Source organism: Hyperolius riggenbachi, chromosome 4 (genome assembly GCF_040937935.1).
Source record: "Hyperolius riggenbachi isolate aHypRig1 chromosome 4, aHypRig1.pri, whole genome shotgun sequence".
In the NCBI taxonomy this organism is placed as follows: Eukaryota; Metazoa; Chordata; class Amphibia; order Anura; family Hyperoliidae; genus Hyperolius; species Hyperolius riggenbachi.
This window is the reverse complement of record NC_090649.1, coordinates 162,214,652-162,233,984: the sequence shown is the minus strand read 5'-3', so window position 1 is coordinate 162,233,984 and position 19,333 is coordinate 162,214,652. Positions and strand designations below refer to the sequence as shown.

Below are 19,333 nucleotides of genomic sequence, written 5' to 3'. Positions count from 1 at the left end.
GATAAAAAAGGGGAATTTCCTTTCAGTGAGGGTCACACTGTAGTCACTTCCTGTCTGAGTCAGGACTGAGTCAGCTACTTACATACCTGATATTTAACTCTTTCAGGCAGAGAAAGAAAAAAAGGAACACAGCATAGTTATTTGTGTACTAGGCACTGTACATACACATGTCTATCTCATTATGTCACATTTCAGTTGGGGTATCCTTTAAGGAACCCTGGGATTCCAGGGAACCCTGGTTGAGAAAACCTGATGTAGATGATGATGATGGAATAGTGGAAGGAGTTTGGATGGCTTACAGACTGCTGTTCAGTCTAATCAGGCAGAATCTGACACTGGCACAGGTACACAGTTTTGCACAACAAGCAAGTCAGCAATAAACAACATTTTCAAAATGTCAAATTATGACATACTCCACACATATACTCAGATGCACTAAACTACAGTAAAGTTGTGCCACACGTATTAACCCAGTAACGAGCGTGGTGCTCATAGGTTGACAGTCACCCCTGCTGAGCATTCCCTGTGCACAGCATATTTACCGGAGTTTTAGTGCATGAGGCTCAGTATGTACTAAACAAAACAAAAGCAAAAGCTAGGGTTTTAACACAAAAATGAGTAGTGGGGATTAAGGATGAGTGGGTCATAGCAATATTAAGCTTCAGCCACAGCAGATGAAATTGACTCACTTTGGTTGCCACACTTCACACCCCTCTACATCCTCCCAATACTTCCTTCTCCACAGCTGGAAGGGCATAGAGTGCTGCGACCAGAGGCGCTGACCAAAGTGAGCTAATCCCCTCCACTGCTGCCTGTGTCCATCAACACTTAGTTTTAGTTTTGCCTCAGGTGAAACTGAATTTTGCTTTCACCTGCTCAGCCATAGTGGGGGGATGTGCAGGGAGAAGAAGTGGAATGACTAGCAGAGTACGGAGATATTAAAGGATGCAGTAATAAGAAAGTGTAAAGAATGTGCAGCCTGGAGATCCTCATTTCTTATGAAAAGCAAACATAACGAAGCAGGTCATCTCAGCTCTATGCACCAGCTGCTTAATGCCAGAGTTGGGCATTGCTATAGCGTCAATGCTATAGTCTGTGGCCTGCACACTGGTAATTTGGGGATTGACAGACCCTGAATTACTTCTCTCTGCAAACTGCTACAACTCGGAGGGGGAATAGTATTTAACGCCACCAGGAATTTCAGGGTAAGCAGTCATTCAGCTCACCCTGCGCCCAACTCACCTGAGGGCGTACTTATGCGTACGTCAAACACAGGCCTTGTGCACACTACACACATTTGTCAAACTGCTTATACAGGCGCTCTACCAGAAAAATCTATTTACACTAATACTTTTGTGGTGCAATGATTTCTGACAAAAATTACCGGTAAGCACAGCATGCAGTGCATTATCAGGTGACACACATGGTGCAAGCATAAAGTCTATGGACTGTATGCTACACTGTACGGGGCACCCGGCACACTGCAGCCTACCTGCCGACTTTACATTGCCAATGTGTTGTGATACTTATTTCAGAATGAGCAAAACAGTGTATATAGTGTGAACATAGCCTGAGGCTGAGCATGAGGGAGCTCTGAACCACGCATGTCCAGTAAACATGAACAATCACATTTTTACTAAGCATGTGCAGGTTTTCAGTTTGCAAATACCCAGCTTAAATGCCCTCATTCATGGCCTGGGTGAACCTCCAGGACAGCATGAATAAAAACTATGGTGGAATCAGAAATAGGAGGGGACCTGTGGACAATGAGCAGCAGCATGAGCTTTAAAAAAAAAAAAAAAACTTATAGGAGAATCACAATTTCCCAAAATAATTTCCACTACAGGTCTGCTTTAAAAAGATCAACGAAAAAAAAGTTGCCTAGTTGTCAATTTGATAACAATTTCAGTGAAAGTGAAATAAAAACATAATATGTAGATCAGGGGGTTCTGACTCAAGTCTGACTGCGGTGTTCCAGTTGTTAGAGAGATTGGCAAGTTCTATTCAAGTACCCACTAACAGTACAATTTTGCGGTAGATTGACCATTTTCGATCGCCGCAGTAATCATTTGGAAAAGAACAGTTATGCCCACTAACGCAAGAATTACTGCTAACCAATCCGATCAATGGGATCACTCCAAAAAACAGATCAATGCCATTAATCTGATTGAATTGGCTAGTGGTAATTCAGCCATTAATAGGCACAACCGATCGGTTCCGATCGATTACCCCAGCAATTGGAAACTTTCATTTGGCCACAAAATTGTACCGTTAATGGACACCTTAAAAAGATGCCCACTAATGATACAATCTTATTGTCAAATATGTTATATGAGGGACTACCTAAAATGTCCATTTAAAGTACATTCAACTCATTTTACCCTTTAATTACATAGGATTTGGGACGTTTGGACACAAAAAAAAAAAAATTTAAAAAAAAAAAAAATTGCATCATTAGGGGACGTTTCCACTCGTGCGGGCATGTGTCCAATTCTCTCTAAGGGCTGGTTTCCATTACAAAGTGATGCGAATGTGGCTACGTAGCCGCATCGCATCACTTCTGTCTCCGGCCGCATCACTTTCGCATCTCCCAATGCAGAAGCGAATGGAGGAGATGGGACACGGCTGTGCGAAAATCTGCAGCATGCTGCAGATTTTCGGACCGCACAACATGCATGCAGTGGAAACTCTTTCGCTGGCGTGCATGTGTTTCAGCACACCCGCGGTGCGATGCGGCTATGTAACCGCATCGCACCGCTCTTAGTGGAATCAGGCCCTTACTGTGCCATGCACGGTTGTGGGGATTTGCATGCATAAAGCGAACAAATGCTGATGACTGTCCGTTTTTTCCCCACATATGAATTAAGGAGCATTAATCTATTGATTTAAATAGGCTGCGCTTCCCTGTCCAAATTCACGTGTGGGTAATTTTCCCTAGTGGAAAAGAGCCCTTAAAGGGAAAGTCCCAGGCGCTAAAAATCAAAAATCTACTTACCTGGGGCGTCCTCCAGCCCCTGGCAGCCATCCTGTCCCCTCGCCGCAGCTCTGGTGGCTCCCGGCCCCCTCCGGTGCAGATGCTGACCTCGCCAGGTCTTACTACGCTCCAACGTGCAGCTCACAGAGTCACACTGACGTCATCCGGACTGTACTGAACAGTGCCTGCGCAGTCCAGATGACGTCAGTGCGACTCCGTGAGCCGCACACTGGAGTGCAGTAGAAATCTTGCACCGGAGGGGACCCCCGGGCCACCAGCGAGGAGTAGAGCTATGGCGAGGGCACAGGACGGCTGCAAGGGGCTGGACAAAGCCCTAAGTAAGTAGACTGTTGATTTTTAAATACCTAGGACCTTCCCTTTAAAGTAAACCTAAGACGGGGGTGGGCGATATAAAAAAAAAAATCTATATATACCTGGGGCTTCCGCCAGCCCCCTCTGGCCAGATTGCTCCCGTGCCACCGTCCTCCGCTGCCTGCAGCCTCCCCAATTGGCTCTGGTAAGTCGTCCAGTCGGAACAGTTTTGCTGTGCGTGCTCCCCAGTCTGGCTCCGGTGGCTGGGAGTGTTCTGTGCCTCTGCAGTACTACTGTAAAGGATGCTCCAGATCATGGGAGAGCATGCACAGCCAGCCTGTGCAGTAGGCTCTGGACCAGAGGACTTTTCTAGGGCAATCTGAGGAGGCTGCAGGCAGAGGAGGATGACAGTGTGGGAACGATCTGGACGGAGGGAGCAGGAGGAAGACACAGGTATGTATACATTTTTGATATCCCTTGTCTCAGGTTTACTTTAAAGAGTAACTGTCGGGCATAAAATCAAAAATCAATTCTTTATTTTTATCTGGTAATTAAGTAATAAGGATGCTAACCGGGCAATCCAAAAGTTAAAATCTCTATTACTCTTCTTGATTATAAATTATCCTTCCTCAGTTTACTTGACTCTTATTTGGTACGTTGCCGCAAAAAGGAAGTTGCAGGGCATGCTGGGTTGTCCTTTTTTGCTTCTGTACATTGGTTAAGTGTAAGGGGGAATAAAGAAGCAAATAAAAAAAAAAAAAAGATAACCCAGCATGCCCTGCAACTTCCATTGTGCGGCAACATACCAAATAAGAGTCAGGTAAACTGGGGCATGATCAATTATAAACAAGACAAGTAATAGAGATTTTAACTTTTGGATTGCATGGTTAGCACCCTTATTACTTGTTTACCAGATAAAAATAAATTGATTTTTGATTTATGCCCGACAGGTACACTTAAGGCGAGTACTAATCATACAAGCTTAATACTGAGGGACATCCATCGCGACTTCTACATCACATTGCAAAGCTATGCAGGTGACATATTTTACTGTTTCAGTGTTCCAGCTTCCGGTTTGTCTGTCTGCTCACTGGAAAATGAATAAATGTTGTCAATCTGCTGGTTGTGTGTCTAAGGTATAGATTATTTATCCAGTACTTCCTTCTGTACGAAAAGTTATGCAGAAACATGGACTTGGTCATGCGATCAGTTTTTAACTTCCTCATTCACAGATCATGAGTCCCCACTGCTTCCTGTCTAGGCTAAAACAGGAAGCAGAAATGACTAGCCAATCAGAGACCTAAAAATGAATCACATCAAACCAATCATAGACTTCTCCAGGTTTTCTTCTATAGAAGAAATCATTTTGTTGAAACTGATAAGCTGTAAAAATGAGCTTGAGTGTTATGCCTGGTACACACCATGCAGTGGGAACAGGGCCTAAGGTAGTGACGTTTCCCGATCAGCAATTCGCGAGTGCACAGTTACTCCATAAGGTTGTTCCCCACAGCAGCGTTGCAATTTGTTTAAAACCACAATTGTGTTGCATGAATTTAAGAAGCAATTGCACTGGATGGAATGCTGCAAAATCACATTCCTTCACAATAAATTGCTCTGAAAATTGCATTGCGAAAATTTGCAGTTAAGCCATTTGTGTTTTGCAGTGTGAACCAGGCCTAAATCAGCTCACACCACGTATTTCAATGTTGAGTTATTAGCTGTCTGCATGGAGTTTCACTTTCAAAAGGCACCAAACATGTAAAGCACAGAAACCTTTCATGGCCCACATACAAAAACCCCACACCTTTTTTGTTAAACTGACTATGCTTGTAAATAATGAGATAAAATGAGTGATCACCGGTAACTTTGCATCTTTAAAGGGAATGTCCAAGCAAAATAAAGAAATGAGTTTCACTTACCTGGGGCTTCTACCAGCCCCGTGCAGCCATCCTGTGCCCTTGTAGTCACTCACTGCTGCTCCAGTCCCCCGCTAGCAGCTTGCTGACCTCGGAGGTCGGCGGGACGCATTGCGTACATTTTTACGCATTCTCGCTGGTGCAGGAACATTAACACATACATTTTTACGCATTACTGGTTCAATGCGTAAAAATTTACGCATTGAACCAGTAATGCGTAAAAATGTATGTGTTAATGTTCCTGCACAAGTGGGAATGCGTAAAAATGTACGCAATGCGGCCCCCGACCTCCGAGGTCGTCAAGCTGCCAGCGGGGGACTGGAGCAGCAGTGAGTGACTACGAGGGCACAGGATGGCTGCATGGGGCTGGTAGAAGCCCCAGGTAAGTGAAACTCATTTCTTTATTTTGCTTGGACATTCCCTTTAAATAAAGGTTACATGGTGTAAATGGCAGGAATGTGTAAACTTTTAAAACTATAAATAGTATGTAGACACCATAACTGCATATCAGTTTGTCACGCCCAGGTAGAAAAATGTCACCCAAGTTGTGTACATAGAAAACCATGATAATTTCTGGAAGTGATTATTTGCTACTGTAATGTGACACTCGGCAGGATCACACCAGGCAGTTATCTTACTGTATTGTGAGGCTGTCCCTGTAAGGTTGTCAAATCATCCCATTAATTGCTGAAACATGAATGACAGGGGTTCCAGTTCAAGAAAGGGGGATAAAGCACTGAGTGACCCTATTTAACCAAGGAAGCTGTAGACCTTTGATGTGTCTGTTTGCAATCCTGCATTTAGGCAAGCCACTGTATGCCAACAAAATATGCCCCACCCCAAGTAAAAGAAACCACTGCATTTTATACCACAACAAATTTTGTATTCAACATCATTTAAAACATTAGAGACAAGCTTGTGCCAGGATGTCCAAGAAAATAAAATGACACTTGTAAAGGATCATGGTACATCACATTTTCATTTAAGATTGCTGCCTGTTTAGCAATGTTAAAACCACTGTCTGCAATATGAAAGAAAAGGAAACAAAATTTTATAAAATAAGATCTGTACCCTCTGAACCAGTGTTACTGCCAGCATGGCACATAAGTGGTTAACAAACTACTACCCCCCCCCCCCCCCCTTTCAAAAAATGTGCAAGACATGAAAACTACATTTACAGGCTCAGAAATGGGTTCCAGGGACAATAGATCCTTTTGTCCACGCTTGTTCAGTGTGATTACTGAGAGGAAACTGTTAAGTAGTTTGCAGAATAAGAGATAATGGGATTTTGTGGAGATTTTCACAGGTTGGCACCGGCTGGAACAGATGAATTTTGAAGGCACTCTAAGGACACTGGGGTGCTGGTGACCCTGGTACACGCAAGTCATTTCACTGTATCTTAAAATAGGCATCAAGAACCAGTTAATGCCAGCACACAGACAAAAAGAAAATAAGATACCTAACATTTTTTTCACAGCTGATAAAAAAAAATAAAATACTAAACAATCTTCCCAAATTCCCATTTGATACAGCAGGTAAACAAAATAGATCTCCCCTCTCACTCTTCCCCAGCGAGGATGCCAGTAAACAACACCCACACTGCTGTTGGCAACGTTCATTTGAAAATGTGCAATACTTATGAATGGATACTTTGTAACAATAATCTGACTTTGCATAGAAAGACCTAGAATGAAAGTCATCAAGTAAACAGTTTGGGGTGACTCCAATCTGCTCTTCCCTTGGGAGGCGGTGGTGGGGCTCACTCACCCATCTTCTGCCACTTTCTGTTGGACCATGGTGGCCATGCCTTTGGGGGCACCCACAGAAACTTTCAAGGGGAGGGATGATGTGATGTATTAGTAAACCACAACAGAGACTGGATGTTTTCTGGGGTTCAATGTTATTGCTCTCTTCTAGATAGCCTGCATGGGCACCTCACTGATAGGTGCAGCCTGCACTCACTATGTCAGCAGCCAGTTTTGCAAAAAGGGGGGTGGGTAAAGAGATTCCCCCCCCCCCCCCCCCTCCGAGCACCCAGGTCTTACAAAACCCCATCCATGCCATCTCCACAAAACTTTTTGTCTTGCTCAGTTGGACCCTGGTGCACACGAAGCTAGCAGAGAGGCCACTTGGGGACAGATGACATTTCACCACAACACACCCTGTTGGCTCCGGAGTCGCTGGATGCAAAGTTGGTTCCAATCATGTTACAAGTGAAAACATAGTGCATTGTAAGGAGGAAGGAGCCCCCCTCAGAGGATGACACAGGAGGAGCAGCACTGATCGTCTCCATTGGGCTGGGAAGCATAGTTCATCTGCCTTACAATCTCAGCAAATAGTTCATCTACAGAGGATTTATGTTTGGCCGAAGTTTCCAAGAAGGGACAGTTCCAGTCATCGGCCAGGGCTTTGCCTTCCCCAAAAGACACTTCCCTCTCCCCCTCCAAGTCCACCTTGTTGCCCACCAGGAGCATGGGGACCTTCTCGTAGCGCTTGACCCTGATGATCTGGTCCCGCATGGGCTTGATGTCCTGGAAGCTCTGCTGGTTCACCAGGCTGTACACCAGGATGAAGCCTTGCCCGTTCTTGATGTACAGGTCTCGCATGGAAGCGAACTGCTCCGTCCCCGCAGTGTCCAGGATCTCCAGCACCGACGGAGACGAGTCCACCTCGATCTCCTTCCTGTAGAAGTCCTCTATGGTGGGGTCGTATTTCTCTATGAAAGAGCCAGTCACAAACTGGACGGTGAGTGCTGATTTCCCCACCCCGCCTGAGCCCAGCACCACCACTTTGTATTCTCTCATGGCTTCTCGCCTCGGTGAAGTGAGAGGAAAGGCAGCCTCCCTCGCCCGCAGGAATTCACTTCATCAGCTCCACACACGACAATAGGCGGACGCTGGCTAATGCGAGGCAACGAGGGGCAGCAACGGCAGGTATCACCGTCCACAATGTGCGAGACCAGCCCTGCCCGCAGCTCTCTTGTGTTGCTGCTGCTGCCCTTCTCTCCATTCCTTTCCAGGCAGCAGCTCTAGTTCTCTTGAATTACACTTGCATTTTGCAACTTCTCGCCGTTGATTGGCTGCTGCAGCTGTCAGCTGCGAGAGCGGAGCTGTGATTGGCTGTGACGATAGCCGCAGAGAAAGTATTTTCATTAGTCAAATGTGACTCATTCGCCATTGGCTGGTCATGTGGAGCCTGGGGTTGGTGTTTGCGCTGCATTTTTCTAATCTTTGCATGCGTTCCGGGCTCATAAATACCTCAAATGAATCACCTTTCCTCTCATTACTTAATAATCTTTTCTTATTGTATTCCTCCTTTTTCCACTAGCCTGCGATTTGCGATTTGCTTCTGATCGCAAATCGCAAGGTACATTAAACTAATGGAAACTGCAGCAGCAATTTCCATTAGTGCGATCCGATTGCGATGCGATTTTGATCAAAGCGCAATCGTCGTCCTGCCGCGTTTTGTATGCGATTGAGCTGGACTATAATGAGTATAGTAGCTCAATCGCAATCGCAATCGCATGGTGGAAATTGAAACGCGATTGCGATCGCGATCGGAATCGCGATCGCAATCGCGATCGCATTTCATAGTGGAAAAGAGCCTGAGAGTTTATCAACTTACTGTATGGGAGACAGCTGCTAGCAACATGCCCCAACATGTATAGAGCCTATGGCCATACATTGAGCAGAGCCGGGACAAGGTCCTCCAGCACCCAAGGCTGAGACACCAAAGTGCGCCCCTCCATCCCTCCCACCCCAGCCGTCACACACTGATTGCTATTAGACTAAGAGGCGCCACAGGGCCCACAACCTCCCCAACACCTTAATATCTAGTTATCTGGCTTGCAGTCACTGCTATGTATCCCTTTTCTTATTTCTTTCTGCTTCATACACAATTAGGAATGACAGCTGAATGAATTCTGCGCCCCCTCCTACACTGCGCCCTGAGGCTGGAGCCTCTCCAGCCTATGCCTCGGCCCGGCCCTGACATTGAGTGCGTTTTATTTTCTTAACTTTTCTATACAGTTTATTTTTTCAACGTTTCTTGGAATCGTATGCTCAAAGCTGCCGTTTTTCTACTTTTTTCCACTCACAGGCCAACTTTTGTGTTGCCCCTTTCCATGTGCAGCATCCCTCCACCCATTCCATGTGCAGCAGCGCTCCACCCATTCCATGTGCAGCCCCCTCTTCCATGTGTTAGGGCAGGGTCCCACTAGAAATCGCAAAATGTAACTGCTTAATGCTTTTTGAAGCAAATTTAACAGTTTTTTCACAGCAATTTCTGGTAATTGTACAGTGCTTTTGAATTTACTGCTAGCAAATTGTAAAGTGGTTGTGATTTTCTTTTTTTTTTACTTTCTTTTTTTTGTGGTTCTGTGTAGCAAAATCACTTTTGCACAGTGACCGAAAAGCAATTTTTCAGTGGTTCTAAACTTTGTATTGAATTGCAATCATTTGGGGACATCACCCCTGTGGAATCACTCCAATTGCCTTTCATTAGTCTAGCACTTTTGGAATCGCTGGCGATTTCAAAGCATGGCTAAAACAGCTCTTGTGGGCTCAAGCACCACGATGCATGCTGGGAGATGTAGTCTGTATGTATTCAATGTGGAGCGCGTGTACATGTATTCAATGCTTGGAATTACAAAAGTAGGCAGAAACTGACGGTTAGGTGAAGAAAATGGTGCATGTCTTATGTGCCAGGACCAGAGGAGCAGCACCCTTGAGGTAAACAATGACCCTTCCCCAAACCCCCAAGAGCACACACCACTACAAACCTCCCTTATGGAGAGGTTCATTAGTACAGTGCTCAGGTCACTTTAAAAGACTAGTGCACTTTTGCTTCTTCACATTTTTTTGGGCGATGATAAAGGTAATCCTCAAGAAACCCACCCTGGATCTATCAGCACTCTGTTGCTTTCCTTCCCTACTTATCTAAACTACTGGAATGGGCATGTTCACTTTGACTTTATTCACCACCTCTATACTAGTTTCCTAACTGACCACCTGCAGCTTGGTTTCCCCTTAACCAATCCATGGAAGCTCCACTTGTTAAAGTGACTATTGACCTAATTATTGCAAAATCCATAGATTACTACTCCACAATCCTATCTGATCTCTCCTTCGACATTATTAATCACCACTCTCTACTACTCCAAATTCTGTCCTCTTTAGTCATCTGGGGTCTTGCACATTCTTGGTTCTCCATCTAGGGACTCCCGTGGTTAGTCTTCCCCATGCAAGCTTTCATCTTGAGTACTTCACAAGTCATATCAATGATGGACCATTAACTTCACCACTTTGTTGCCAAGGAGTCTTGATTCTTTATTCTCCTTCATATCTCTGCAGCACAACTCATCCATTTTTCTTCTTGTTCCTCTAATGTTGCTACTCTATGTCATTCTCTCCTGTTTTTGCCTATCATATACATAATCCAGTTCAAGCTTCTAACTGCAACCTATGAAATTCTCTATAATGCAACCACAACGTATCTACTTGAACTAATTGCCAGATACCACGGAAAATGAAATCTTCCATCTGGAAGCGAACTTCTCTCATCTGGCAAAATGACTTATGCACTGAAGAAGCCTGGGAAAGCCAGGTGAAAGTGGAGCTCTACAAGCACAGCCCACTGCACACATGCTGACTCAAACAGCTGCCCTGACCTGCCTAACGGCCTTCTGCAGACCTGTGGGTTACAAGCATTATGAGTGAATTGACTATGCATCAGGAGTGGTGAGGACATCATGCCACCAGCGCACTGGCTATATCAGACTTGTTGAGAGTGTCTGGCAACTCGCTGCCATTACTTGTTGTGTGCCACAGAAGTTCTTATAACCTGGGCTTCCATGCCGGCAGATAGAGACTGCATCACTTGGTGTGTTAACCATCTAACACAGGGCTTTTCAACCTTTTCACTTATTGTACCACTTTTATCGGCAGTAAATTTTTAAGTACCACCAGTGTGCCTGCACAGTAAAACAGACCCGATCGGGCTCGGTTGTTTCCAGAGCCACTTCTGCGTATGTGTGCACATCGACAAGGAGCTCTTCAGGCGGTCCCAGCGCTGGATCCCTTCTACTGAGGAGGAAGGGGGAAGCCTCTTTAGGATCCAGAGCAATATAGGTAGCCTCCCACCTCCAGAGAACTGGGCAGTGACTCACAACAAAATTCAGCCTCCCCTCACTCACTCCTCACTGTGCTGCTGCCCTTTGGAAAGGTTCAGACCTCAGATCAGCAGTAACTCGGCTGCGGCAAAGAGACAGCCTGGCAAACGGTGCACGGTGATGGTGCGTATACATCAAATACAGGAAGTGGCCAGTAATATCTGGTCTGTTCTCTGCTGATCTGAGGTCTGAATAGTGAGTGAGTGAGGGGGGAGCTGAACATTGTAGAGGAAGTACGGAACCAAAACAAGCCACAGGCGGGCAATTAAGTGGCAGGCAAACCTGGTGTGTACCACCTGGCCTATAGCAAAGTACCACTGGTGGTACGCGTACCACAGGTTGAAAAGCCCTGATCTAACAGATCCTGCATAACACACAAGGAGGACTTTTAGGTGTAAGAACATTTACCTAACGTCTTAGCTACAGCAGATACCACTGATCAATTGCATTCACTAATCTTGCTGGCCAAAGCGATCATTGGTGCTGTTTTTTACCAATATTCTTTCTACAGGTAATGACAGTTCCTACTCGTTTGTCTTGATTGTGAAGCATATATTGTCCTATGGAGAGTGGAGGGGAAAGAGAAGTAGTGCCCAGAAACAGATGGCTAAAAAAAAATCCTGCTGCCTCTGATTGCTCATCACCTTTGTTTTGATGGGTGCAGAATACAGAATACTTGTAGATACTTCGAGCTGATGATCAAAAGTTTTAAGGAGTTTTACTTACCTTAAATGGCCATTGGTGAATGTTTCCAATACAAATTTAGGATGAGTTGACAGCTACCCTAAACCTTTCACACAACCCCACCACCACCATACCTTTCAACAATCAGCAAAATGGGGAGATCCTAGGCCAAATTTGTTGACATTCCTGTAGTGAGCTTCTTTTTCCTCTCTCCTCTCTATAAAGATCAGAACAGGCTTCTCAACAGATAAACAACCAGCATGTTCTCACAACAATAATTAGCAACAAACTGTAACCCAAAGGAATCATGGACAATTGTTTCGGGCAATAGAAATATAAAATGTGTATGAAGTTTTCTTCTAACCAGACCAGTGGTAAGTCCTGACATGTCTGCGTATTGTACAGGCATGTGTACTTTGACAATAGCAGGTTGAATGTTTGTGCATAATTAAGGTGCTTATACATCTAGCGTTGTATGTGCAGATTGACCAAGAGAGATTTCTCTCTTATCAAATCTGATAAGAGAGGGATCTGTTGGCTGCCCATACACCAATCGATTTCAGCATGAATCTCTTGGGTATTGGCCTTATGACTCTGCATCCACCTTGTCGCCTCTGTCGATGTCTCCCCAAATGTTAGGGCCGGTTCACACGGACATTTGGCGGCATCCTCCGGCCTTCCGTTCTGCGTCGTCACATTGGGGCTTTCACAGCGATCGTCAGCATACCGTCGTGATCAGAGATTTTCATCCCCGCAAGGTCCTTAAAGACGCAAAGGTGAATAGACCCTAGAAGTTGCATCGCCTGAAATGACACTGTAAATCGGGATCAGACGCCGCGTTTGCGCAATCGATGGTAATCGTCGGTAACCGCACGATGCTAAACGCTCTCATTCACTTGAATGGGAACGTTTAGCCGACGAGAACCGGACGGTAATCGCTGCCAAGCGTCCATGTGAACCAGCCCTTAAATCTCTCCAGCTGCTGTTCGTGTCCCACGTGGCTGCAGAGTATAGCACGTGGTGCATGTGTGACGTCACATGCGCACCAGTGCTGTACACGGAAGCCATGTGGGACCCGAATATACGGCAGAAGGAGCAGCTGAACACTCACGGTGGCTGAACAGGTAAGTGATTTTAATGCACAAGCACTGGGGGGGACATGAACATTTGGGGGGGGTACAGCAGCCGGTGAATCCATTGCATTCGTCCTCCCTTGTCCCAATATTGCGCGCCATTACCTATGTGCACCCGATTGACCGGTTGACCTGAGATTTTTCAGCTTGCTTGATCAATACATTAGACTGATTTCGGGCATGCTTGTTGTGGCACTAATTTCATCCAATTCGATAATAATTATTGAATCGATCAGATGCAAAATGGTGTCATGTATGGCCACCTTTACACACAAATACTAAAGATTGTTCATAGCACTGTTGGATAATTATATAGAGTTGACTAAGGTCTGTGTCAGACATTTTCAGATATTGATTGTTTATGTAGTCTACCACCTTGTATCGGTAGATATCACACGAGATTTCAGCAGAAGTCTTGCCTAATATCAAACCTAACATCTACAGTATGAGCCTACCTTGTGACTATTATCTTTACTCTACATATTGATCCCTAAATAATATTGAATGCTGGGTGGACTTGTCAAGCAAGTGCTGTACAGTTGGGAAGGACATCCACCAATAAGGAAAGCAATAGCAGTCAGCCTAATTAATCCAACTTGGCTGATTGCTTCTCTTCCAAACAGCGTTCCTTGCAGAATATGCGGGCTATGTGTACAGATGCCGGACTAACTCCCTGTGTGATCATGAACAATGATTATAGCTGTTCAATGTGTGTATGCAGGGTCAGCACTTGTATAGAGGCAAAGGGGGTAATTGCCCCAGGGCCCCAGACCCTGTAGGGGAACCCCACGGCATCCCCCCCTCCTCTCCCGCTATGATGACCCTATACATGCCTGCAAGGAATGAGAAAGAGAGGCACCGGTGGGGAAAAGAAGTCGAGAGCAAAGAGTATGCAGCTGCCTCCTGCGTCCTGCCTGGATTATGTAAGGTTCTACTGTGAGTGCGCTCTGCATTTGTAAGGTAAAGGAGGAGGGGAATATTGGGGACTCAACAATGCTCGGAGGGCCCTGGGTTGTGAATTTGCTGTGTGTGTGTGTGGGAGGGGTGGAGGGAGTGCTAGGGGGGTACCCCAAGTTACTTTTGCCCCCGCCCCTATTGTAGCTAGAACAGGCCCTGTGTGTATGAGGCACAACAAGCAGCCTGTGTTTCACCAGTTTACTGAGCAGACTGAAATAAACAGATCTTTCCATGTGTCTTTGTAAATGCCGATTAAAGATCTTGTACATAAAGCCAGATGATATTTGTTGTTTCTTCACACTGTAATGTGCACTGCATACATAGGAAGGTAAGTATGATACATGTAAATGTGTGTCTTAAATATAGTTAATGATAGGATGTTTTGTTTGAACTTTTTAGGAGGGACTGGGTTTGGCTTGCAGAGAAAAAACCCTATAAAATCAGGTCCTGCACTGTAAATAGTAGGTTGTGTTTTTACAGCCAAGATATTGCCTTACGTCAATAAAAGGTGTCAAGTGTCAAACTATGTACAAAGAACAGTATTTACAGTGTCTTCAGATTCTTTAAATGATAAACTTTTATAGATATCTGCTACACTGTGAGAGCCTTCACAAGGTTTAAAGGAATAAATCATTACATCGTAATTCCTACACAGCTTTGACTATGGCAGACATTGTGAAATTATGCGTTTCATACACTACTATGGCTGACATTGTGAAATGTTATGTTTCACACACTCTCACACTCATGAATCATTCAGGTCTGGTGCTTATACTCCATAACAATTCTCACGTAACTGTGTATGAAGTTTTGGCGTAAATTACATTATTTTCAATTATTTGTGAATTTGTGACTAAACTACCATTTTCCCTCTTCAAATCATCAGTGAGTCTTGTGCAGCCTCTAAGCTGCTAACTTGCTTTCACTCCTTGGGCCTGTTGCACAAAATAGCAGTGGCACTGCTGTGCACAGACAGCGCATAACAATATTACAGTTACTTTCAGCAGCAAGTACTGGAAGTAACACTATTACCTGTGGTGAGCCGTGGTACTCGAGTATCATAACAGTTGCTACAGTAACAAGCATTACCATTAGTAATGCTTGTTACCGTAGTAATAGTCCCGCTACTCAGGTACCGGGTGAAGCTAATAGCGTAACTCGGGTTACTTGCTGTCCGGAAGTAGCGTTTATATTGCTGTCCGCTGTCTGGGCACTTTGATTATTTTACAGAAAAGGACATTGATTCAAAAAAGTGAGGAACTGGAATACAGTCTTGTGGTATCAAAACTTTGTAGAAAAACTTTATTAACACATAGACAAAAACATTAAAAAGGGTTTTTTTCAATTCCATGTAATCAATCTTCATATGATCAATCATACATCAAAAAGGAGAAAAATGAAGCTGATGGAATTGACAAACACTGTATTCTGGCTCGGCTTGATTGTAATCTTATATAGGCGTTGTGTCTTAAAGGCAACGACACATGTTCGTTTCGGGCTCTTTATACAATAAATGTGCCCTTCATCAGGCCGTAACAAAATTCTGTATGGCTCAATCAAGGGAAAAAGGCCAGAAGTATATAAAGCAAATAGTATTCCCTCTGTAGCAGCGTTATTCCTCCTTCACGCCTGGGAAGTACCACCCTGTGCATCTGGTGGGCTCGGATGCCAGTGCTATTTGCTTTATATACTTCTGGCCTTTTTCCCTTGATTGAGCCATACAGAATTTTGTGTTACAGCCTGATGAAGGGCACATTTATTGTATAAAGAGCCCGAAACGAACATGTGTAGTTGCCTTTAAGACACAACGCCTATATAAGATTACAATCAAGCCGAGCCAGAATACAGTGTTTGTCAATTCCATCAGCTTCATTTTTCTCCTTTTTGATGTATGATTGATCATAAGATTGATTACATGGAATTGAAAAAACCCTTTTTAATGTTTTTGTCTATGTGTTAATAAAGTTTTTCTACAAAGTTTTGATACCACAAGACTGTATTCCAGTTCCTCACTTTTTTGAATCAATGTCCTTTTCTGTAAAATAATCAAGGTCTATATGGGCAGGGTGGATTGCCCCTAAAAGGACTGTGTTTTTGATCCTTCACTTCATAAAGGACTGTACCCAATTATACGTATATCGCTGTCTGGGCACGGCAGTATTACTGCTATTTTGTGCATCAGGGCGCTAGTTCCTTACTGACCATTTGTGACCACACAACGGATAATTAGATGTTTGGTTGATGCACACTATAGTCTATGTCCTCCCAGTTTTGGTTGCATTAAATTCACAGGCTACCTTCAGTGGAAACCTCATGAAAAATGATATTTTTTAAATCCCAAATCTATATGTTGGAGAAGTGTGACTTGTTAAAGTGCACCTTTGTGGGTAAGGCCGTACCTGCGCAGTAAGTCAGATCCGCTCATGTGGCTCCGTGCTGCTGCACAGCTGCATCCTTGCTTACAGGGCTGTAACAGGGCCACACTCATGTCACAAGAGGAGTGCAGCCCTGATCAGCTGGAGGGTCTTGGGCAGCAGCGAAGGACCAGAGGACAAGACAAATAACATTTATATCGCACTTTTCTCCTGGCGGATTCAAAGCGCCAGAGCTGCAGCCACTAGGACGCGCTCTATAGGCAGTAGCAGTGTTAGAGAGACTTGCCTAAGGTCTCCTACTGAATAGGTGCTGGCTTTCTGAACTGGCAGAGCCGAGATTCAAACCCTGGTCTCCTGCATCAGAGGCAGAGCCCTTAACCATTACACTATCCAGCCACTGTGGACAGTGTGTAAAAAGCCTCTGGAGTATCCAAAAGCTCCCCTCTCCTTAAAGAGAGCCCTAGGTGGGCTCAAAAAATAAAAAAAGTAGGCTACCTGATCCGCATGGCTGAGTGAAACAGGTAGCCAAAAATACCGCCACTCCCCACCGCTCCTGTGGGCAGCAATGGCCCACTTTCACTTGCGTGACCCCTGGGTCACCACGCTGCGCTGAGAGACTGTGTTGTCTCTCATAGCGTGCAGGGAGGCGGGGTTGCAGCAGTAGGCGCGGCCAGGGAAGAGAGCTGCCCAATGGCAGCTTAGGAAACCCTGCGTTTTAAACAGGGAATTCCTCTCCCCTCTGTTTACCTCAGAGTTAGCAACAAATCTTGTCGCTAAACTCGGGGGATTATAGCAGGGCGGTGGGGGCAGAGTGAGGCAGTTGGGGGACACAGAGCCATGTCATTAGGCAGAGAACATGGCTCTGTGTCCCATCCGACCCCAAGATCCACTTCAGGTTCTCTTAAAAAGTATGTGTTTCTGAACCCAAGCTTCGGCTAGGGATCTATTTAAAGTGGACCTGAACTCTTGCACAGGACAGAAAGAAAACAGAGAGAAATGCACATTGTATGTATTCAGAGAGTTTAGCCTTTCTAATTCCCCCTCATTTATGTCTAATCACAAGCTGTAATTTGATCTCTTTCCTATGTCACCTGACTGCCACAACATCTAAGCTCATTTGAAAGCACAGGATGTTAACGATATGTCTCCTTCCATGAAAGCAGGAAGTAGACACACTGCATATTCATTGCAGGATTTGTATCAGCTGTAACAAAGAAATGTTTTTCTTTAAAGGTTATTATACTGTTGCTTATCCTTTAGAGCAGAGAAGAAGTTCGAGTTTAGAGAAAGTACCCTGGAGTTAGGAGAAAATGCCTATCTTTTGATCCTTCAGGCTGGACCACTGGCCTTTTAAATTGACACTGAAGCAAAAAAAAAAAACCTGATGATAATTATTAGAACATTAGTAGCAAAGAAAAGAGTCTTATATTTTTATTTTCTTATATATATATATGTGTATATTTTTTTTCTATAACATTGCATCATTCTCTAATATTTGCAGTTTACAAATTACCCTCTGTATTTTAAACTTTTTGAACTTCCTGGCAGAAAGACCTTAAACAAACAAGAAACATGACAGACAGGTTGAGATAAGTGCTTCAGAAAATAGCATTGCTCTCTGACTAAATTAGTCGGAGATCTCAGAGACATGGCCGGATTTCAGGCAAGGCCACAAAGGCCATGGCCTAGGGCACCGGGAAGCAAGGGGCTGTCAGCGTGCTGGCGCACTCATGTAGTCAAGCTGCCAAACATGTGAACTGGAGCAGTCTGGCAAATGTGTGGGATTTAGGGGCATTAAACATGGGCAGCTTATTGTCTATGACCTGAGTTGTCACTCATCATCACTGTCGGCAGCTCCTCGACTCAAACTCCGCCCTCCACCCAGCTCCAACCTATCAGAGCGGAAAGCATAGATTTGTTCAATAAATGGAATAAAAATTATAACCATTCTAATAATCTCAGATGTCATCCATCCTCACAACAGATTGATTAAATGATTGACAAATCGGTCGTTTGTAGTTGATTGGCACCATGAACACTGTCTAATCCAATTAATCAGAAGGTTAATTGTTTAGTAAAATTGCATCATTAATAAGCATCTTTAAAATCAGTGATTACCGGGACCAATAAAAGTGTGTGTATGTGGTAGGCGACGGCTGGAGATAGTGGCCTTGGTGGTAAAAAGTACAAAACCGGCCCTGCTCAGAGAAGCTCTTTTGCATAGATACCAACTGAAGTTTCTCTCTTCCTGTGCTGGAAACAATATCAGACTCATATCTGTGCTACTAATGTTCTATCTCTTAGCTGCACCACACATACAATTCATTATCTCATGTTTATTTTCACTTCAGATTCCCTTCAGGGCTCTTTCCCACTAAGACGTTGCGTTAGATGCGACGTTAAGGTCGCATAACGTGCCCCTAACGCAACGCATGCTTTGAAGTTGGACGTTCTATAGAGCCGAGTTATGCGGCTCTTGATGCGTCCGTGATGAGTACTTTTTGATGCATACTATCGGACGAAAACGGCGCATGCGGCAAAAGACTGGAGACCACGTGATCTGAGCACTCCGCATCACGTGGTGCTGCCAGCCAATAAGCGGCCGCTCCAGGAAGTAAACACTGCAGTGCAGTGCATATTAATTAGCCATGTGGCTGGCCACAATAGCGGACTCTCCCCTCCTCCTCTCCTGCACGAAAAAATAAAAAAACACACATTACTAAGCATGTGCAAACAGTCTAACGCAGCTAAAACCACCTATAATGCACAGCATGCTGCACTTTCATAGAACGTCCAGCGTTACACTGTAACGC

At 44.6% G+C, this 19,333-nt stretch overlaps 1 protein-coding gene across 1 annotated transcript; it reads right to left on the bottom strand.

The window, feature by feature from the left end:
• Positions 1–6,063: 6,063 nt before the first annotated feature.
• On the bottom strand, positions 6,064–8,251 carry RAP2B (RAP2B, member of RAS oncogene family). Its single transcript, XM_068279274.1, has one exon. It carries the CDS (start codon positions 8,004–8,006, stop codon positions 7,455–7,457), a length of 552 nt encoding a protein of 183 aa, XP_068135375.1. The 5' UTR covers positions 8,007–8,251; the 3' UTR covers positions 6,064–7,454.
• Between the last annotated feature and the right edge of the window lie 11,082 nt (positions 8,252–19,333).

Bases quoted from the DNA above. Each gene is read 5' to 3' on its own strand.
- RAP2B (XM_068279274.1), bottom strand. From the start codon at position 8,006: ATGAGAGAATACAAAGTGGTGGTGCTGGGCTCAGGCGGGGTGGGGAAA.